At 42.9% G+C, this 21,613-nt stretch overlaps 3 protein-coding genes and 3 non-coding genes across 6 annotated transcripts; all 6 read right to left on the bottom strand.

Annotated features, from left to right (window-relative positions):
- Positions 1-269: 269 nt before the first annotated feature.
- On the bottom strand, positions 270-2,610 carry RpS4 (ribosomal protein S4). Its single transcript, XM_017142400.3, has 6 exons — positions 2,532-2,610; positions 2,271-2,303; positions 1,888-2,146; positions 1,724-1,821; positions 825-996; positions 270-603 (listed from the first exon to the last, which is right to left on the bottom strand). The coding sequence occupies exons 2-6, from the start codon at positions 2,271-2,273 to the stop codon at positions 350-352; spliced, it is 786 nt and encodes a 261-aa protein (XP_016997889.1). The 5' UTR covers positions 2,274-2,303; positions 2,532-2,610; the 3' UTR covers positions 270-349.
- LOC123003008 (small nucleolar RNA psi28S-3327) lies at positions 662-803 on the bottom strand. The gene has a single exon (XR_006412349.1). It is a non-coding gene; the product is annotated as a small nucleolar RNA psi28S-3327 (small nucleolar RNA).
- On the bottom strand, positions 1,091-1,233 carry LOC123003006 (small nucleolar RNA psi28S-3327). Its single transcript, XR_006412347.1, has one exon. It is a non-coding gene; the product is annotated as a small nucleolar RNA psi28S-3327 (small nucleolar RNA).
- On the bottom strand, positions 1,284-1,426 carry LOC123003007 (small nucleolar RNA psi28S-3327). Its single transcript, XR_006412348.1, has one exon. It is a non-coding gene; the product is annotated as a small nucleolar RNA psi28S-3327 (small nucleolar RNA).
- A 1,814-nt stretch (positions 2,611-4,424) lies between the features above and the next one.
- On the bottom strand, positions 4,425-9,267 carry Srrm1 (Serine-arginine repetitive matrix 1). Its single transcript, XM_017142392.3, has 4 exons — positions 8,829-9,267; positions 7,463-8,694; positions 6,808-7,403; positions 4,425-5,987 (listed from the first exon to the last, which is right to left on the bottom strand). The coding sequence occupies exons 1-4, from the start codon at positions 8,838-8,840 to the stop codon at positions 5,035-5,037; spliced, it is 2,793 nt and encodes a 930-aa protein (XP_016997881.2). The 5' UTR covers positions 8,841-9,267; the 3' UTR covers positions 4,425-5,034.
- A 329-nt stretch (positions 9,268-9,596) lies between these two features.
- LOC108057927 (uncharacterized) lies at positions 9,597-18,092 on the bottom strand. Its single transcript, XM_017142388.3, has 5 exons — positions 17,419-18,092; positions 11,222-11,409; positions 10,998-11,155; positions 10,749-10,932; positions 9,597-10,176 (listed from the first exon to the last, which is right to left on the bottom strand). Exons 1-5 carry the CDS (start codon positions 17,452-17,454, stop codon positions 9,993-9,995), a joined length of 750 nt encoding a protein of 249 aa, XP_016997877.1. The 5' UTR covers positions 17,455-18,092; the 3' UTR covers positions 9,597-9,992.
- Between the last annotated feature and the right edge of the window lie 3,521 nt (positions 18,093-21,613).

Here is a 21,613-nt window from a genome sequence, read left to right as displayed (position 1 = left end):
AACCCTACTTTAAATTTAACAAACGGACGAAAAACCGGCCTTAACCCTTTAAAATTGCAGAATATTCTAAGAACTAACCTTTTTTGAAGTATCTTGAGTATTGACTCTATTTTTGTACAAGTTTTTACTCATTACAAAAACAAATTACACATTTTTTTTAAATTTCACAAATATAAACCGAAATCACACCTTTTTTAACTAATTTAAAACCAAGATTTAGGTACCGATCTCCTATTAATCCCACTGATTCACTAAAGAAAACACATTCGTTACGTTCTTGGCTTGTAATTCCGTAGCTTAACGTACAGAGTGTTATGCTAAAAGGTAAAAATCCTTAAACTCCTGGTTCTTAGTGGGTCTTGGCGGCCAGACGCTTGTCGCGCTCCTCCGAGATGCTCAGCTTGACGCCCTTGCCCTTGGGCAGGGAGATGTAGGGCTTGTTGCCCTTGCCAATGATGAACACGTTGGTCAGACGAGTGGCGAACACATGGCCCTGGGAGTCCTTGATGTGCACAATGTCGAAGGATCCGGGGTGACGCTCGCGGTTGACAACGGTGCCGACACGTCCCAAATTCCTGCCTCCGGTGATCATGCAGAGGTTGCCTGTGGAGCGAAACGAAAGTTGAATTAGTTTAAATCACACTTTTGCATTATTTTAGGCGACTGTCATTGCACGTAAAAGTTACTGAAACGACTCTAAGCTGCCGAATCAGTGACCGTCGTGACAAAAAATGCTTTTGGCTTGTTGATTTTGAACCACGCAACTTTGGCAAACGTTTTGTGGTCTTCGAACCAGCCAATGAAAAGCGTAGGGCAATCCTCACCAGAATCGAACTTGATGTAGTCGGTGATCTTGCCGGTGGCAATGTCGACCTGCACGGTGTCGTTGGCGTGGATCAGGGGATCCGGGTAGCGGATGGTGCGACCGTCGTGTGTCACCAGGAATGGAACTCCCTTGGCGCCCAGCTGGTTCTTCTTGACCTTGCACAGCTTGTACTGTAAGGAGAATGAAAAATGTTGGTTATTTTTAATGTTACTAAGAGATAAATCCCCTTAAACCTTTACTATCCCTAAATATACACTTTAATTCAATTGTAATTGCACGTAAAAGTTACTAAAACGACTGTGGAATGCCGAATCAGAGACCGTCGTATCAAAAATTGCTTTGGGCGTTGATTTGAACCAATTAACACATGGCAACAGGCGGAAATCGGTCTTCGACAAAGCCCGCAAAATTTATTAATGGAAAGTTCACTAAAATTCTAAAGTATAAGCTATGATTCTTTTGTAATTGCACGTAAAAGTTACTGAGATAACTGAAGTTTGTCAAATCAGAGACCGTCGTATCAAAAATTGCTTTGGGCTTCGTTTTGAACCAATTGACGCACTATTAGAAACGCAAAACGGTCTTCGACAAAGCCCTTTTAAACATTAAAAAGTTTCTTTATAGTTGAATTACTAATTAAAATATATGATTTTATAAAGCTCTTCTGAATATTACTTATTTTAAACAAGTTTAAGGTAGATTTACATGTTATTTAGATAAAAAGAAGGTAAAATAGAAGGTAAAGATTTACAAGAAGTGTAAAGGAAATATCCCTGAATTTGAACCTAAACAAATTAATCTCAAAAACGGGCTATATTCCCTGAAATTACTTGAGTACTAATAAATATCTTGAAACCTCTTAAAGCAACTTTCCCTCTGAGAGAATCAATAACTCACCTTGGCCTCCTCGGCGGAGATGCGGTGGATGGTGAAGCGGCCCTTGACGTCGTAGACCAGACGGAAGAACTCACCGGTCTTCTCGAGGGTGATGACATCTAAAAAGGGTTAGGATTAGAATTAGATTCCGACAGATTTTTCACAATCCCCGGCAGAAAACTCACCCATGAAGCCAGCGGGGTAGGTGGGGTCGGTGCGGACCTTTCCGTCGACCTTCACCAATCGCTGCATGACGATCTTGGTCACCTCGGCGCCGTTGAGGGCGTACTTCAAGCGGTTTCTCAAGAAGATCAGCAGGGGCAGCGACTCACGCAGCTTGTGTGGACCGGTCGAGGGACGCGGGGCGAAGACGCCTCCCAGCTTGTCCAACATCCATGCCTTGGGGGCGGCTAAACGCTTCAAATGCTTCTTGGGGCCACGCGCCTGGAAAATAAGTGGGTTTTAGTTGTATATCCAAAAGCAATCACGAGATTCCCTCGGCGGAAAAGTCAAACATTCACGGTTTCAACTCATTCCGCTGGCAGATCGTAGTGTGCACAATACTCACCATGTTTGATTCACTATATTGTACGGGCGATCACTGCAAATAAAAGAGAATCCAACTTTTAGTTTTTTGTAAACATTCGGAAAGCCGCATCAATTCACAGAAAATCCCCGGGCCTGGCCTCCAAATAACACCACTGACGCTTTTTTTGGCCCGCGTATAGCCCCTTCCCATTGTAGTTGGCCCATAACAAAGGCCGATGGCAAAGATATTATTTGATGAAAAATTACACCAAAATATTATATGATGAAAAATTACACGTACCGTCCGTCGAGCAATACAACAGGAAAAGGAAGATATTTGACGGCAGTGTGGCCAGCAGCCACGAATAAAAATTCGTTAAAATACTAGATTTCGAGCAATGCGCATTGAGCATTGCGCCAGGGGTGCAGTAAATATTAGGGGCATTCAACTTATTACATCTGTCAGATACCTTAAATAAACGTAATTAAATAATATATTTATTTAATAATATTCCTGCAACAGGCATAAAGTTCTATATAAAAACGTGGTAATGTTTTAACTTAAAGCACGATTTGCATACAAAATTTCATAGAAAGACTTAATATCAAAGTGTTGCTGCCTGTCGCAGAAAGTTGTTGATCGATCTTAGTTATATATACCTAATTTTTTTGTTTTAATTGGCTAAAAGAATATGTGGTTCGGAGATTTTTAGACCATTTGAAACAGCGGTCGGCACACACATACATACGTTGACATTTTGTTTTATATTTGTGTGAGTAATTTGCACTGGGAAGCTCATCGATCTATTGTGCAGACCGCTGTTCTACAGTGTACGTGAGCGAGCAGCGGCTGGGCAGAACAAAACCCTATGCTCACTTAATAGGACGCTGCCACCCGCTGTTTTGAAAGAACTCGAAAATCAGGATCTGCTGAAATGACATGCAAGGTTAATCACCGTATCAGGTCCCAGCTCTATATTTTCAAACGAATTATCTTATAATTGTTTAATTTGAAGTAAAACAAGAGAGAACGCTATAGTCGGGTTGTTGTCCCGACTATCTAATACCCGTCACTCAGCTAATTTTTGATTGCGTATAACTTTTTAATGAATGGTCCGATTTGAAAAATGTCTTCTACATTTCGATAGGTATAAATATACACAATAAAATTGCATTTATACTTCTCGGAAATCTTTAAAGATGTGGGCGCAGGACCCATTTTAAAATCGTTAGTGGGCGATTGTGGGCGTTAGAGGGGGCGTGGCGCTCGGCTAAAATAAACTTGCGCTGCGTAGGAAGCCAAAGAATATGTGTGGGAAATCTCAACCTTCTAGCTTTTGTAGTTTCTGAGATCTCAGCGTTCATACAGACGGACAGACGGACAGACGGACAGACAGACAGACAGACAGACAGACAGACAGACAGACAGACAGACAGACAGACGGACAGACGGACATGGCTAGATCGACTCGGCTAGTGACCCTGATCAAGAATATATATACTTTATGGGGTCGGAAACGCTTCCTTCTAGCTGTTACATACTTTTGCACGAATCTAGTATACCCTTTTACTCTACGAGTAACGGGTATAACAAGTTAATATAATTGACTAGGACCAATTAGGACATTAATCCTGCCTAAAAATGGGGTATTTATGTAGCAGAGTCCTTGTGATTTATCTAGATTTTTCGTTTCTTTATCTTTGTACCTTACTAAGGTTTTCTAATTGGAATAAGGAGTAAAAAGTCGAAAAAAATGATCAGAAGGGTGAAAAGGTATGAATGAGCTAATGTGTGCCAAACATTTTTGAGGTTGGACAACTCAAAAAGTGAAAGTTGCTCTATTTCCATTACGAAGAAAGTCGGAAACCCTAACGAGAAAGGAGAAACTGGTGCTTAACTCGTGACAACCACTGTATATTTTCTTTATTGCACACAATTATTTTGGTTTTTCTTTTAATTACATTTATTTAAGGTATGTGACTGCCCCTAATATTTAATGCACCCCTGGCGGAAAGTAGCCCTGCACACTGCTCCAAATCTAGTATTTTCATTCGTGGCTGCGCTCGAGTATCATCCTTTTCATGAACTCGCCTCTGGTCACACCACAAAATATACCAGACTTCGCACGGCTGCATTGAGCGCCAACAATCGAGCCACTAAAACACAGTGCCTATCGGACTTTGAAAATATCAGTTATATTTTTGGTAATTTTACAATTGTGTTTATTTTCTCATTTAGTTAATGCCCCTCAAAACACACAATTCGCGCTTTAGGCATTATTAATTACAATCTGTAAAACCTACTTATAAATTAAACTGCGGCAACAATACAATTTGCCAAACGGATTTACTCTGGTTTATGTGTTATCCTTGCTTTGTTTTTTTCGTTTTTGTTTTTCTTTATGCTTTTATACGGGAATTTACGCATTTAAAACCACTGGGGGCTAAATAGTTATAATGGTTAATTCAGTTTTTTTTTTTTAATTTTTTTGTACATAATACAAACTGTATTCATTCGCTTAATGTTGGCTCGCTAATTTAGACGCTACTCATTCTGTTGTTTAGGCGAAAGAACTTAACGGTATGTGAAATACATTTTTAAGAAATACAATGTATGCAGTTAATGAATGTATAGTTGGTTTAAATGTATATTTCTATTTTAATGGCTACGTACGTCTGTCTGTGAAAGCGAGTGATTCATTATCCCCGATTTGCGATTTACGATTCACGATGAGGGGATGGATGATGAGTGTGGAACAGGGTCAGTATGTTGGGCAATCATTCTCGCTTATATAGTCTGTCGTTCAGTCCAGTTTCTTCATCGATTTGAGGGCTCGTTCCCGCAGCTGCTTCTCGAGATCCTCGTTAATGACCCCGGTTCCGGATGCTCCCGGCAACAGGAGCGGCAGCTTGCCCGCATTGCCATTCCTCTTCGGCTGCTGCTGCTGCTGCTCCTCCTCATCGCTGCTGCCCTGCGAACTGCTGTCCGCCCGCGATTTGCCGGCACTGCTCTTCCGCTTGTGCTTCTTATGCTTCTTGCTCTTCTTGCTGTGCTTCTTGTGTTTCTTATGCTTCTTGCGCTTGGACGAGGCCTCGGAATCGCTGTCGCTCGACTCCGCCGCCTTCTTGGCCTTCTTGCGCTTCTTCTTGGGCAAATGCTCGTCCTCGGAGTCGCTGTTGCCGTTGCCTTTCTTGTGGCTACGCTTGCGACTGCTCGTCGACTCCGAGCGCCGCTTGTCCTTCTCCTTCTCGCGCGATTTCTCCTTCTCCTTCAGCGCAGCCGCCTCCTTCTCCTTTTCCTTCTCCTTCTGCTGCTGCAGCTTCTTCTTGAGCCTCTCATCCCCGCTGGAGTTGTCCTCGTCGTCGCTCTGTTCGCTGCTCGATGAGCTTTCCGAGCTGCGTCGCGCCTTCTTCTTGGCCGCCTCCACATTCGGCGGCTGCTTCTTGCGACGCGGCTGCTGCTCCTCGCTCTCATCGCTGTCGGCGCTGCTGTCGGAGCTGCTGCTCTGGCTCTGGTCGCGGGATTTCTTTGGTGCCGCCGCCGCAGCCGCTTTGGCAGCCAGTCGCTCGTGGGGCTTAAGGAACGGAGAGGGCGTGCGGGACAGACTGGCGTAGCTGCTGCGCACGGCGGCCGCCGCCGGAGGAGGAGCCTCGTCCAGCACAATTATGGTTTCTCGCTTCTCCGCCTTGCGCAGCTCCTCGATGCAGAGATCGATGGTTTTTACACCCGGGCCAGTGAACTCAACCGAGGAACGTCCTGAAAGGAAGGGATTTTTTAATTAGCCATTTTATAAGTATTAAGTATTATGATTTCAGTCAGAAGTTTGCAACGCAGTGAAGGAGACGTTTCCGACCCCATAAAGTATATATTATATATACGGACATGTCCGTCCGTCCGTCTGTCCGTCCGTTTCTACGCAAACTAGTCTCTCAGTTTTTAAGCTATCGGGATGAAACTTTCCCAAAAGTCTTCTTTCTATTGCAGGTAGAATATATGTCGGAACCGACCGGATCGGACAACTATATCTTATAGCTCCCATACGAAGGATCGGGAAAAAAACGGTTAAAAAAATTCTAGCTTCGGTGTTTTCTCAAATGTTACCTTCAACTCTTGGGAATATTATTTTTACAAAATCGGATCACTATTAATATAGCTGCCATAGGAACGATCGTAAAATTAATGGGTAATTAATAGGAAATAACTTTTAGCTTCTTTGGCTTTTATTGTATTCTCTTCTACTTTAGGATATGACTCTTTTTAAATATTTCCGAATTTCAATTTTAATTTTATCAAAATTGGACGACTATATCATAAAGCTGCCATAGAAAAGATCGAAAAATTAATGGGAAATTAATTGGAAACAAATTATAGCTCCGTTGGTTTTTATTGTATTCTCTTCTACTCTAGGAAATGATTTCTTTTTTAATATTTCCGAATTTGGAATTAAATTTAACAAAAATCGGACGACTATAGAAAAAATAATGTCAAATTAAAAATTTTTGCGGTTTGTAAGATAATAGGAATGATCTGCAAGGGTATATAAGCTAGCTTCCTTTCTTGTTTTATCATCACTTACCAACTGGACTCTCCCGCTTGCGACTGCGCCGCGAACTGGAGCGACTGCGGCTCCTCTGGCGACTCTGGCTGCGACTGCGGCTGCGTCCGCGCTTCTCCGGCGGACTGGGGCTGCGCTGTCGCTGCTGCCGTCCTCCAGCCGAGCTGCCCGACGACGAACGCCGATTTCTGGCCGGCGGCGGGTTGTCCCAGCGATTCAAGTGGCCGGGCGAACTGCGCCTTTCCCTGGAGTTGGGACGGCGATCCCTCGAATTGCGACGCTGCTGCGGCGACGAGAAGCGACGTCCCTGTCCCGGATGCGGCGAGAATTGCTTGCGGAAAGGCTGCTGCTGCTGCATCGGCGACTGGCGGTGGTCGCGATTATAGCGATTCTGCTGCGGCGACTGTCGTCTATCGAAGCGGCCCATTCCACCGCCGCCGCGTCCTCCGCCGCCGGGACTGTGCCTGGCCTGCCAGTGAATGCGACCGCCGCCTCCGCCACGGAAGTTCGGTGAGCCGCCGCGATGCTGCCACATCTGCCGATGACCGCCGCCGCGTCCGCCACCGCGACCGCCGCCTCGGAAGTTCATCATGGGCGAACGGCGACGATTGTTGAAGCTGTTGGGAGAGGAAAAATTAGCTAAAACTCAGGTTAAACGTTTATAGAAGCCACCAACCGTCTGGGCGAGCGAGAATAGCGCATGGGCGAGCGGGACAGCCGCCGGGATCTCGATCTGCGTCGCGAATTGGAGCGCTGGAAGCGATTGCCGCCTCCGCCTCCATTATCCTGTCGCATGGGACTGCGTCCGCGTGGCGAGAAGCGTCTGTTACCGCCTCCCCGACGACCGCCGCCTCCTCCGCCGCCAAACTGCCTGCCGCGATCATTGCCACGCTCCATGGAACTAGCCGAATCACCGCGATTATTGCGATACTGCCGCTTGTTCTGCACACTGTTCTTGTTGCGCCGATGCTCAAAGTGATCCTGATTGCGCTCCGGCGATAAAGAGATGCTGCTGGAGCGTCCCCGACGGCGGCTGCGACGCGAGGAGCTGCGGGAGCGCGACCGCTTGGCGCTGGGCGAACGCGAGCGGCTGCGCGGCGAGCGGGAACGGCTGCGAGGCGAGCGGGAACGAGACTTTTCCTTGGGCGGCGGCAGCGGCGACGCTTTGTCCGCCGAGTGGCGGCCATTGACAGTCTTTGCGGGTGCGGGCTCCACAGAGGAGCCGCCGCCGGTCTTCTTGCCGGAGCCCCGAGAGCGGGAACGCGACCGCCGGCTGGTGCGCCGCTCCCTGGAGGCGGGACGGGCGGCCGAGGAGGAGCCGCGCTTGCGAATCTTGGCCGCCGCATTGGCAGCCGCCTCTCGAGCGGCACTGGGCACCGAACCATTGTTGTTGGCCGGCTTCAGGGAGCGCGATCTCGAGCGCGACTTGGTTTTAGAGCGGTCACGCTGGCGATCTCGCCGGGAGCTTCCCCGCTGGGAGCGGGATCTGGAGCGGTCCCGCTGCTGCCGCTGCTGCTCCTCCTCCCGCTTGAGTATCTCGTCCTTCTTCTGCTGGATGAACTCCGCCGGTATGCCGGAGTCGCTTTCCTGGGCGGAGAGCAGCAAGGCCCACAGTTCGCCCATAAATTGGCGGGCATTGCGACCGTTCAGGAATCCAGTCATGTTTATCTGCATCTTCTTGGGGCACGGATACTTCTCCTCCTCCAGCTGATTGTAGACAAACTCCACCACGACGTCGTCCTCGATGTGCAGAATGTCGGTGATCTTCTTGCTGATCCAAGGACGCAGTACGTCCAGTTTCACCTTGGACATGTCCACCCGTTTGTTTAGGCAATCGCCGAACTTCATTTGCTTCATCAGCTTCTTCTCCTTGTCGCTAAATCGGGTGTCCTGCTGCTGGTTGGTGCCCTATTTACGATTTTTTTGGGGGGAAAAGCAGGACATTTTCCAAGGGGGGAGAGAAATATATGTGATGTGAGAAAAAAACAGTTTATCGATTGGCATGCGGGGGGTGTTCCCATTCGGGTTTTTCCTCTGCTCACCGTGAACATCATCTTGGCTGCCTTTTCGTCGTGAGTTTCCTGCGGGAATTTCGGTGCACTGCCGCCAATTTGTGGCCCCACTTCAGGCCAGGCACATTTGTTTTTTCCGGCGCACTATAAATTCGACTTGAGAAATCCAATAAAAATATGTAACCCGGCACCACGCAAGTCGATTGTCTACACACACACACTCGCGCAGCGTCTTTTCGCCGTGCGTATGTGTGATGGCCGGGGATGCGATGCCTTTTTTTACTGATTGCTACACTATCTGAACACTCGGTTATCGCGTTTATCAGTCTAGTGCACCTGTCGTCTCGCTGGAAACACCTTTTATGCCAATTAGCGCGCTAATTCGCTGCACTTTGCGTTCGCAAAATAAAAAATATATTCGTGAAAACGGTCTGCGCCAGTGATGGCAGCAGCGGCCCAAAACACGAGTAATCGACACGAGCGGAAAACTATCGAAAGCAAATATCGGCGGCGATCTGGCAACGCTGCATCCGAGTGGCAAAACTTATCGGTTTTGAATGCGATCGGTATTTTATTCTGATTGGATAAAACTTTATAAAAGTTTTTATCGGGGGAATCCCAATAAATACGACATTTTAATTATGGGTTTTAGTAGTCCCCTTAAAAGAATGATTATTTCTAAGCTCAAAGCCTTTGATTATGTACCTACTGCCTTTTATTTACACTCATGTTGCAATTGTGGACTAATTTTGTAATAATAATATATAAATTTAAAAAAAATTAAAAAAAAAACAAAGCTTGTCACATTTCGAAACGAATGTTTTTATTTTGCATTTTCGAATGCCGTAATTAGGGGTTCTAATAAATACACACTACAAATGCACGGAGGCATTAATTCAATTTTGTTTAAATTTAGACTTAACATTAGGATTTGATTATTTTTCGAGCAAAATTGCATTTCAATTTTATACAGCTGAGAGGGAATGAAAAAAGGAGAATGAGAGATGGGGGAAAACATTAAATAACATTGCAAAATTGATTTCGCTACAAAAAATAATTCCTCTTTTTAAGTACACATTAATTTAGCCAGCCAGCCAGCTCAGCCCAGCTCCGCTCCGACCCAAAACTCGCTCAGTTCTTTTGGTTGCTGTTGGTGTTCCTGGTGGTTACCGCCTCCTCCTCCTCCTCGCCCCCCTAGGGTATCATATTGGGCTCCTGGGCGGCGCCCGTCGAGTACTTGGGCTTGCAGACGCATCCGCTCTCCACCAGCACGTAATCCTGGCCAGTCAGCGTCACCGGGCCGAGGGGAATGACCAGGAAAAGGTAGGGCACATAGGTTTGCGTACACTCGCCGCGAACCACGTCGCACTCAGAGGACCTAGAAATTAAAAAAAAACCAATTAGTTAACTTAAAAAATTTGGATCATATGATGTTATTGGTATTCTATGGGTACAAAGAAGTACTAACGATAAACACTTGTATTATTTGCATTATTTAAGTTCCACATAGATACCTAAAAATATTTGATGTAAGTAACTATGAATTTAAAATTTTAAAAATAATTTTAACCATTGATTTTTAAAAATATAAAACACAAAATAATAATCATGACAGCTTTTCATAACTTCACCAATTTGGAATTTATTGGTGTATTTGATTTTTTTGTAGCACTTTTCTAAGTGGTTGATTTTTTTAGTCAGGAATTTGAAGATTTGAAATAACTGTTATTTTCTGTCCCTGAGTTAAATTAAATTTGGATGGAACCGAATAACTATTTATTTATTAGTTCTTTAAATTTTTAATTTTTCATTTTAAAAAGAAATGTTTTAGAATTTATTTTTGGGAATAGGTAAGAGAATATTCGAGTTCATTAAGTTGGTTTAACACAGAATACAGATGATCTTGCAGTTGAATATAGAACCCAATCGCACTTTCTTGGGCTTACTTACTCGCACACTTCGAAGACCACCTGCTGGAGGAGATCGGGGAACTTCTGGACGATGGTCACCGGCTGTCCGGAGGTTAGGCTCACCCCGTACATGGGCGCCGTGGTGTTGTAGCGGGTCTTGCAGAGCCGCGCCGGCGTCTCGCTCTTGCACTGCTGCGCCGGCGAGCCGTTCTTCAGCGATCGACCTGCGAGATGAGATTAATCAATCAATCAATCGATCGTTCGGTCAATCAGGTGGTGACCGACTTACCATAGCGACTGCTTCCGACGGCCTCGTTGTTCACCTCGTCGTAGGCCCTCAGTAGAGCACTGGTGGTTATGGCGGGGTCCAGTGTGCTGGGCAATTTGCTCTGGCGGCCACGTCGCGAGTTTCCGTTCCAGTTGGAGAATGTGCGCGCCACGGCCGCGCTGCAGAGATCCCAATTAGGGGGTTATGGGCGTTAGAAAAGAAAGTTATTTGTACCACTGACTCACCTTGGGTATGGCGCATTATTGGGCCCCAGACAATCGAGTGAATCCGTAAGCGCATCGCCGGACAGGTACTTAAGGCCACGCCCACCGCTGCAGCGGCTGGCGGGCGCATCATCGCTGCTGTAGCTCGGCCACAGAGCCGCGTTTGCGCAGGTGAGTGCGATGCTGATGACGCAGAGAGCCGTTAGGTGCTGCAAGCGAAATGATACGGATATGGGTTACGAAACGGTCGAAAAAGATTATTCACGAGGTTAACGGAGAATAGTCTTGTAAAAAGAGAGATTAAGCTTGGCGAATATTATTTAATTTAAAGAGCAATTATTATTTCGAATAAGGTTTTTTAGAGATAAAATATCACTAGTTAATAAAAATGTATAGAAAAGAAAAAAAGACAAAAATAATCATCAATCGATTAATTTTTCATATACATTTTGGTGCGATCTGTGTACACTGTACATGTCAAAATGATATTTCCGAACATATGATTTAGTACCATATTGATATGAAATCTTACCATTTTGTTATGGAAAAAATAATATGAAACAATATCAATACCATATTGTCCCGTCTTTTCTCTGTGTATTTACTACACTCCTAAAAATGACATTCCCATAAAATGACTCAATCTCATAAAAAATTTAATAGTCGTTTCGTTGTTTTCCTTGCTGCTTTCTATTCCATTTCAATTAAATTGGTGAAGCCCAAAAAAATAATGTTTAATTTTAATAAAATATAATATTACAATAAAATATATATCTTGAAAATTAAAGAAAGTCTTTAAATATACTTTAAAATACTTTGATCATCATTACTTACTAAATGATAAGAAAATATTAAAGAAAACGGACTTCCTACTTTTAATTACTTTTTCAATTAATGGCTTTAAGATAACTAAATAAGAAAAAAAGGTTTTTATGGTCTCCGAAATTAGTTTATTATAAACGGTAAGGAGTGACTAAACTTGGACAAGCCTGTTTCGAGGATTACTGACCACAAATACATATATTCGTAACATTCTTAGATCCTACAAGTTAGTAGTCTGGGTAGTATCGTTGCTATAGGCCCGTGCGGATAACGGGTAGTGGAGGAAGTGCTGTGTCATGCAGAAAATACAACTAGTCTGTACGGCTGTTCCGTAAGAGTTGTAACGTGTTTCATGGCCTGTCGTTGAACCGATGACCCTGACCATGGCCCCGGTTATTTGTGTGTGCTTGTCAAGCGTCTGGTGGGGACTCTACTGGGTTCTAGGAAAAGGCCTAAAAGTGCGCCACTGCAGACGATGTTGATGATGGCCGTGAGTTACAAGGGTTATTTTTTCTTTCGATGAAAAGTTTCTATTTTCACATGCTTGACCCGCTTAGCCCCGAAATCCATAAACAAATTAATTAAGCTCATAAATAACCATCTTGCGGGGCATCGCACGTGAAAGTAAAAACAGAGAAGAAACCCACATTGAGAAGAAATGTCTATACAACATTTTTCAGTGGCACGGCATGCAAAGCTGACTTCTAATATGGTCTGAACTTTTTATTGCCTCTTCTTGCGGTTTTTATTTGGCCGCTCGCATGTATTTTCTTTCACTTTCTCTGTGCAGATTTGGCTGCTGATCAAGTGCCCCGATGCGAGCCAAAAAACCCGTTTCGATTGAATTAAAATTGCAGCACAAAATTTGCCATTTTTTACTTTAATTTTTTCTTTTTATCGCCTTTGACTTTCTGCTGAGAAAATCGCTGCACGTACGAGCATGCGAAACGATAATCGTAGCGTTTCTTGCAGCCTTTGTCCGACTGTCAATGGCGGAATACCGCAAATATTTCTTAATTGATATAAATATTTTCTTTCTGTTATTGTTTTGTTTTGTCGGCCGTTTGGTTCGCACATTTGGTAAGTTTGTTAGCCAACTTTCTTTTCAGTTAGACATTTGACAAAAAAAAAAAAAGATAGTGAGGGGCCATAATGGTCATTGCGTGTGCGCAGCGCTGGTGGGAAAAAACGAAAGCGAAATTCTATTATTTAATTCTTTTCACATTCATTACACGACTTTAATGGGCCTGCGGCGCTTGCACACGTGCAGAGAGGCCCTAATGCTTGATAGTGCAAGGGGGGCCTCAAAGCACTCTCACCGTGCCTTTTGTCGAATTCTTCTGTGGAAGACTCGGGCTCATTAAACGCGCTTTTCTCGGCATTGTCATTTCGTTGGTCCGACTTTCCGTTTTTATGACTCTTCAGCAATTTCGTTTAATAAATGCTCGCGGTCCCCTCTTAATTCGACATTAAAGCAGACGGGTCCCCTTGGGACAAGCCATTGCCATTTGAACCTGTCACAAGACGCATTTCTACCTGGTAATTGCCCTCTTGATTGGGCCTCCGTCTCCTAATGAGGCGACTTTCTTAGGTCTGCGAGGGTTCATTGAAGTGATTGCGGCATGACTGTACCGAATGCAAATAATTTCGAACCACCACCGCCGGCACATAATTGGGCTTTGGAAATCGTCAAATCACGCATTAATCAAAAACCCATTGACGATTCGTTGACAATTTCAGTTTGCCCCGTCATTAGGCTTACATAACAACAACAACAAGGTGCACTATATGATTTTCTATGCTTTTTATTTGCCCGCGAGGGAAAGAGATGCCGAAACTAAGCCAGGCTAGAAAGAACTTGGAGATGGGAGCGTGAGGAATTTATATTCAGCATATAAACTTAAATTTCCTTAATTCTCAAAAGAGGTTAAGATCAACTATTGCTTTTCGAGCAAAGTAATAAATTGTAAAACCAAGTTTATTGTGAGTGATCTTTTTAGAAGTCAAAAAGTTCTGATCAAAGTAGAGTCACGAAAAAGCACGGCTTGAAACCATCTCTAAAAAGAACTGAAGGCAGAGAGACAGAGCAACAACAGCAACAAACGGCAAAAAGAGACAAAGCGAAGAGCAAAACTGTCAAGAGCAGCGGCTCCGTTCGTGGATCAGGTGCCGTTATAACGAGGTTAACGACCCACATCGCCATCTCCCTCTCGATCCATATCCCTCTCTCCGTCTCTCGCTCATTCTCGCTGGCATAAACAAACATTGGTGTTTAATAACAAATGAAATTAAATTCTAACAGCTCAGCTGCACGGGTGAAAATTGGTTTCGGGAAAGCATGGCAATGTCGACAGATTATTGACAGCTTACAAATAGCCGCCAGTGACTGTGACTTTGGCTGTGACTTTGACTTTGAGTCTGCGATTTCGATTGCGACCGCTGCACGCGATGTTGCTAGTTTGCTAGGAACTGGTTTATTGATAAGCGTAGCCGTAGCCCATAGCCCCCGGGTATTCCCCTCCAAAGAGTTCCACATTCTCAATGGATGTCAGTGATAATGCATTGTGATTGAAACGAATCGAGAGAGAATTGTGCTTGGCCGTTGGCTTCGCTTGACTGACACAATTTCCCAAAGGCTTTTGTTCGTCGATTGTGGATCAGTTGGTCAGGAAAAGCCGATGAAAAGCAAAGGCCAATTGTTTGGGGGAACCTGTCAACACGGAGTGCGTCGAAGAACTGGTAAAAAAAGATGCTAATTAAAGTTTGATTTGGAAAAGAAGACTGTCTTCATTTTTGTGGGGTTCTGGAACTAATTTGAGTTGACCCAAAAATAGCCAAAAAGACAAATATTATATATATTATTTGTTTTAAAAATGATTAATGATTTAAACTTTTGGAATCAGAGAACTTTAATCTCCAAAACACTTAATAACCCTGAGGGAACTGAAATTATGCAATATTTTCACACACTTTTTCATAGACTTAACTTTTCGAGTTATCGAATTTTTGATAATTGTCACCTTGAGGAGTTGCTGTTCCCATTTATCGATCATTATATCGACTCAAGAACAGTAGTGTATGCAACGCAACCTAAGAAAAGTTTTTTTTTTGCTGGTTCTCAGCACCGTTGCGCATTAGACCGTTGTTTTATGTTGTTTTCCATTATTTTTTTCGTTCCGCGACAGACAACAAAGCTCGATGCCGTGATAACCCCGAAGCGACAAAACTTTCAATGGGTTTTTTTCCCCCGAAGAAGCGGCCGCTATGCAGATCACGTTTTCCCAGACCAGAAGAGACCACCGCAGACCACAGAGATAGAGCGAGACAGGTGCAATGGACCTGGCTTATTCCGCCTCCGGCTATCGCCGCCCCTTTCACTCCCCCGCATTTGGATTTGGTTGACGACAGCGGCGCTTTCATTTTTGGACTGCGTCCATTGTCCAGATGGGATGGTGGGATCCGAAACCGAGTCGAATCCGAAGAATCCGTGGAAACGGGGCTAAGAGTGGGGCTTGTCTGACCAAAACTAGAACCGTGGTATTTTAATGGCAATGGAGATCGCCTGCCAGCAACACTTTTACTCATTACGCTCTCGGTTTTAATGTCATGGATCTGGGCAGAAGAAGTTTCACTGGTTAATTTGCATCATTATTTTCTGGGCGTCCAAGTACGGTTACCTTTTGGCGCTACATTAGAGCCCACAATTAGCACAAATGTACGACAATATTCTTGAGACAATCAGAAGTCGGACAAAGATGTTGGAAATATTTGACCCAGAACGCCGTTGTTCGCAGTTAACAGTTTATAACTCCGCTTTGCAAATAGTTATAGGCACCTAAAGACCAACAGCATGAATATCCGAATACGAGACGCACGACTGAGAATGAGGTAGAACCTGTAGGGCATACCCGAAGTCAGACGGCCGCAACCCATAAAAAATCAAAGTATGAATATATTTAGCCTACTTTTTATAAAATTTTTATTTCGCTTTTGCCCACGGCATGCTCGGCACTCGAGCATTTAGGCGACGCTTTTGGGATCCGCTTTGAATCATCGCTACAGGGAAAGAAAATTCAGGTTCTTAAGATCGATTTGATAGTTTACATTTCAAAATGAACCCAAGTCACTGAAAGACTGAATTACTCGATCAAAATTAATCATAAAACAAGCGATATTATCACTGATCAATATTTTCTCACTTAATATTTACTAAAATTGATTTAATTTATCCCTGTCTTCAAATTTCAAAGCAGAGAAAAAAAAAATTCAGGGTTTTAAGATCGATTTCATATTTTTTTCATTTCAAAATGAACCCAACTCATTGGCAGAATGAATCACAGATCGAAGGAAATCATAAAACAAACGATATTATCACTGATCAATATTTTCTCACTTAATATTTTCCTCTAAATGATTAAATTTTTCCCTGTGTGGATTAAGATGTTCAAATTTCAAAGCAGAGAAACCAGGCAAACGAATCGAATTGCCGAAAGAAATCCAATACCCCATTCAAGGGAAATCGTTGACTAAGCGATTTGATCGTGGGCGTGTTTTTGCTTTCTCGCTGGCCGCTCGATTAACATTTTCAAGATCCCGAAGTCGGTCAAGTTCACAGAGGTTTCTTTCGGGTACCTAAGGGTTCTGAGCCCTCTAGAATTCAAGGGCTAGCAACCTTTAAAAGTAGTAGTAAAAAAGAGTCCGGTAATTCCCACAGGAATGCAGCTGTGCCCAATCGCAGGGTCAGATCTCCTGCCGCATTCCTCGACCTCCTGACAGAGCCATATATCACTTGTAACTCTCTAAGCCGCACAATACGGCTTTTCGCCAATTCGAGTGCCAGGGCCTAGACGTGTGGCGAATACCGAATATATATATGTATATATACATAGAGGGAACGCAGCCTAGTAAAAGTTATTTGGCCGCGGTAAATTCATTAAAAATTCGTCAAGACCGGGCAAAAAGAAAGTCCAAGAAAGGTGCTAATTCATGCCATCGGCCGATCGGGCCAGTGAAATGGGTCGAAGTGGGCGAGGAGAGCTCCCATCCCAAACTACCCATCGGAACCCATTGGAACCCAACCCATATGCCATTATTCCACGCCAGGCACTTAGTGGACCACCGAAGGTGTTGCCCGTCGAATGTTGCTGCATGGAGCTGCATGTATAGCCATATTATATGTGTTCTTTATGCCATACTGGTTTCCAAAAGGAAGACGACGGAACCGAGAGAACAATGCCAAGTTCAGGCAAAATACAAAAACAAAAAATATAGGTAGGTATAAAAAAAGACGTGTAAAGCGAAGAGAAGTGTAAGAGATCTTGCAGCAGCTGCCTCTCCTTCTTGTGGGCGCTACGGCTTTAGTGTCTTTATTTTTTGTGCTTATTGGGGTCACTTACTTTGACAGAACTTCTACTTAGGCACCGGTATTCCATTTTGTAGCTGCGTGTGTTGGCTGGCTGGATGGTTGATTGCTGGCTGTTATTGGCTGTACTTGTGTACTTGGGGCACTTGAGGTGTTCTATTCTGCCTCGAATGTCTTCTGTCTGCGACTTGTCCGATTCGAATTGGCTTTTCACTACACTTCACGAAACTATGGATATCACACTAAGCCGCTGATTTCACTGGAAGCCCCTTTTGCAGCTCTTTCTTGGAGATGAGATGGTAACGCGCGTCTGACAACCGAACAACTCGAGCGCTCAACCTGAACTGACGGACCAGGTAACGTTTACCATTCCTTAAGCACTTGGTGTGTCGCTGCTGCTAATGGGATCTTCGGCAATATCGCACTCGTAACCTGTTGCTGTCGTGCCAAGTGTTGCTGCTGCTGCAGATGTTGCCGCTGCTGCTGCCGTCGATGTTGCTGCTGCAGATTGGGTTGCCCGCTGGCATTGTGGGTGCCGATTTGGATACATGTGAATGCTCCGCAAGAAACAGTCGATGCAAAAGCAAGCCAGGAACATCAGGCAGTAGCACAGGCACACGAACAGCACAAATCCGACCAAAACTGACAGGATTACAGTCCATAGAAAACTCATTCCGGGCTACATTGATTACAAGAAATTTCACTTTGACAAGTGCTGAAAGATCATCGCCCAGCCGAACCCAGTAAATTGCATTCCAAATGGATGATTAATATAATTGTTATACTGATAATTTAATGCGTTACCTGTCTAAATGTAATATTTCTCGTCAACACCTTGTCAATATATTTTAAATCTCTTAGAATTCCTATGGAAAATAATATTTACATGTTTTTAAAAGATTATATTAAGTGTTGTCCTATTATTTTAAAATATTTTTATATTTATTTATAAATTTTCATATTCAAAACAGTCAGCAAAGAGATATTAAGAGGCTTTATTATCCCAAAATATAAAAATGGGAATGTTCTATACATCGGTGATTTTGGGTTGAGCTGCTTGTGCTTCTGGACATCTTGGCTCTATTGTATCATCTATGCTTATCGCTGCACACTGTTCCACTGCGCTGCAGGTCGGTTCCGCTAGTTGTTGAGGAGACTTCTCCGCCACATGAGGTATCAGGTGAAATGCTTTCGCTACTGTTTTACCGCACCCACAGCAATTCCCACAGCATCCGCAACAACAACAAATGACGCAAAGAACGATAGAGATTGCAACTATTATTATGATTACAATCAGTACAATCAATCCTGTAGACATTTTGTGGGTAAAATTTTAAAAATTTCGATGAAAATTTTGAAGCCTTATTTTTATAAAAGCTGAAAGCTGAAAGTATTTCTAGTTTGACATCTTATTCGTGACAGTAATTTGATTATTTTTTTAATATATGAATACAAGAATGTATGTATAATTTCAAACTTTTAGTGGAAGGGTTCTAAGCAAAAATGGAAAATCGTAGATCCATAATTTTAATAGGTTTTATAGTAATTGTCTTTTTTGCCTTGGTAAAAAAAAATCCTAATTTAAGCCAAGCCAAGATGTGAAATCTTAAAACTATTAATTTTTAATTTAATATGCGTTTTCGTTTATTGATTCCTAGACCTTTTCTTCGATTTTTTAAAGAAGTGAAGATTTTAGTTGTCGTCTTTAAAATTATTTGCAAAGTAACAGAATAAAGAATATCAAGGAGGCTGCTATTTTAGTGTCTCCAAAATATGATACACACACCAAAACTTTGGGTTAGACTGCATCTGGGACTAATTCAACCCCTCGCACCATTCTATCATCTATGTTTTCCACTGTAGGCTGTGCTAGTAGGCGGTATGATGTCCTTTCCACTATTTGTCGAGGCTGCTGTTGAGGACCTTCTTCCGGCAAGCGAGGTTGAAGATTAAGAGCCCGCAAAATTATCGCACAGCATCCGCAACAGATAAAGCAAATGCAAATACCACAACAACAAACCACCCAGGTAACTATCAAGATCGGAAACAAAATCAGTCCTAAGCCTCTAAACATTTTTTCAAGTTTTATTTAGTGGGTTGAATCTCGACAAAAACAGTAGGAATTTAGAAGACCTTTATAAGGATAAAGATTATATTTAAAGATTGATATTTACAATACATAAATTTATGTTAGTGGTCTCACACAAGCTTAGAACTTGCCTCAATTAATAAGACAACGAAAGGAGAACCTTGCAAAAAATATGGAAATTGCCATTTCGTAATTTTTGATTTATTTGATTAATAAGAACAAAAAAGACACTCAAAATTAATTGTACTTTAACACATTTTAAATTTTACGTTCATAAGATATGATTTTAGTAGCCTTCTTCGTCGTGACAGCTGAAACAGCAGCAATATCCCAGCGGCGAACAGGCGAATGGGGTCTGGAGAAAAAATGCATTACATGTAAAGAAAATGTAACCGATTACTATCGCTGCTTTTCGTTAGAGAAGTTGTAATCAGGGCTCCTATGACTTCGTTTTTTCGTTCGCTAACGATTTCCCTTCGTCAAAAATCACAAACACACATAAAAATTATTGTCTATGTGTTCGTTTTTCGTTTCCCCTCCCTCACGTTTGAGCTTCGGAACTTTAATAATAACAGCATGCATTCTAAATATAGTTTGACGAACTAAAAAAAGCACAGACAATGGCCGAGCGGTTAGCCTTTCCATCCATTATACAATAATACCCATGTTCAATTCCTACATGAGGAAAGAATATTTTTTGTTTTCATAAATGAATATGCATTACAACTCAGCATACGTTTTTCAAATTGTATGTTGAATTTTCTCTAGTCCGTCTACATTTTGCATTACAATTTCGGAAAAGTATATTGAATTCGTAATGGAGACCCGAAGGTGATTCGGCCCTAGCATACTTTTCCCATTACTAGTAATGCAAATTGTCTCCCGACCACATTACAAGGCGGCCATGCCTATGGCAAAGTAATCCATGTTGTAATCCATTGTTTCTCTATTACGAGAGGAGAAGTAATGCATTCGTAATCCATTTTGTAATGGCAATTTTCGCCGCTGGGATCCAATACAAAAGAGAAAACCAATGATCATCAGCAACAGCCCACAAAAACCAACCAAAGTTAGTCCAGGACCAATTTGCCTAAAAGGATCTTGGTGGATGTTGTGCCCGCTGAGAGTCATTTTTGTAATAACTTTCCTTGGGTAAAGGGGATTTGCATGACAGATAAGTCGAAAATAACTTGTTTATAAGGGATTTTTTGTTTTTTAGTTTTATTTACATTATTTTCGGATCGGAAAATTGTTGTAATCTATAATAACGATGGGAAAAACTCAGCTTGACGTATATTTACCCGTGTATAATACTGGCGGGAAAAGGTTTCACCTTCAAACGAATCTGAAAGCATTGCAAACTGACTTATCTGAAGGGCCTACCGTTAATTGGTTATCGATTAATGGCATTACGCAATCGCATATTCTGTAAATGCTCCGCTCTTCGCTGCTCCTCTTTCTCCGTGTCTGGGCAATTAAAAGGCGCTTTTCATTTTCTTTTGGGAAAGTTATCAAGCTATATTAGTTTCAATTCGCCTCGGTTATTATCGAAAAATGAAGAAAACGCCGAAAGGCCACAAAAACTTTCATAGTGGTTGTAACTTTTTCCCCCCGTCCGGGCGACATTTGAAGTCAATTGTCGTCGCGTCGTGCAGAAAAAGTGCTCGACTGGTGTATAAATAAAATAAAATTAATGTAACAATTGAAACAAACGCAGTGCCACAATGAAGCGAAAGAAACATTGTCCGAAATGAAACATGAGAGTAAAACCCCTGCCGCTGCCCCTCCACCTTCCAGTAACCACATTTCTTTCCCAATGACACGACACGCATGCGCAGTGTCAACGCAACTTTTGAGCGAAAGTGACTCTGAACGAGTTCCAATTGTGCACGGCCGACGCTCCAAACGCCTTTATCAGGGGCCAACAATTAACTGGCCTGCCGTAATAGTTGCCAAAATAAACTAAAACGAAACGGCTGGAAATTTTATTTTCTAAAAGGTTGCAAGCTTTATTCGTTTAGACTCCAGACTCAACTTTTCCATGGTTAATAACTCTATAATAAACGAGAACGAAAGGTAATCATTACATATTTCACGAATTAAAGAGGTGGCTAGAATAGTATAAATAGAAAATATGAAA

Source organism: Drosophila takahashii, chromosome 3L (assembly GCF_030179915.1).
Source record: "Drosophila takahashii strain IR98-3 E-12201 chromosome 3L, DtakHiC1v2, whole genome shotgun sequence".
Taxonomy (NCBI): domain Eukaryota; kingdom Metazoa; phylum Arthropoda; class Insecta; order Diptera; family Drosophilidae; genus Drosophila; species Drosophila takahashii.
This window is presented reverse-complemented; position numbering and strand designations above follow the sequence as displayed.

Bases quoted from the DNA above. Each gene is read 5' to 3' on its own strand.
- RpS4 (XM_017142400.3), bottom strand. The intron at 997-1,723 runs GTGAGTTATTGA...TTCTCCTTACAG, and splicing joins TCTCCGCCGAGGAGGCCAAG to TACAAGCTGTGCAAGGTCAA. The intron at 604-824 runs GTGAGGATTGCC...TTCGCTCCACAG, and splicing joins CTACATCAAGTTCGATTCTG to GCAACCTCTGCATGATCACC.
- Srrm1 (XM_017142392.3), bottom strand. The intron at 7,404-7,462 runs GTTGGTGGCTTC...CTCTCCCAACAG, and splicing joins TATTCTCGCTCGCCCAGACG to CTTCAACAATCGTCGCCGTT. The intron at 5,988-6,807 runs GTAAGTGATGAT...CCTTCCTTTCAG, and splicing joins CAAGCGGGAGAGTCCAGTTG to GACGTTCCTCGGTTGAGTTC.
- LOC108057927 (XM_017142388.3), bottom strand. From the start codon at position 17,454: ATGGAATACCGGTGCCTAAGTAGAAGTTCTGTCAAA. The intron at 10,933-10,997 runs GTAAGTCGGTCA...CTCATCTCGCAG, and splicing joins CGTCGGAAGCAGTCGCTATG to GTCGATCGCTGAAGAACGGC. The intron at 10,177-10,748 runs GTAAGTAAGCCC...TTTAATTTCTAG, and splicing joins GTGGTCTTCGAAGTGTGCGA to GTCCTCTGAGTGCGACGTGG.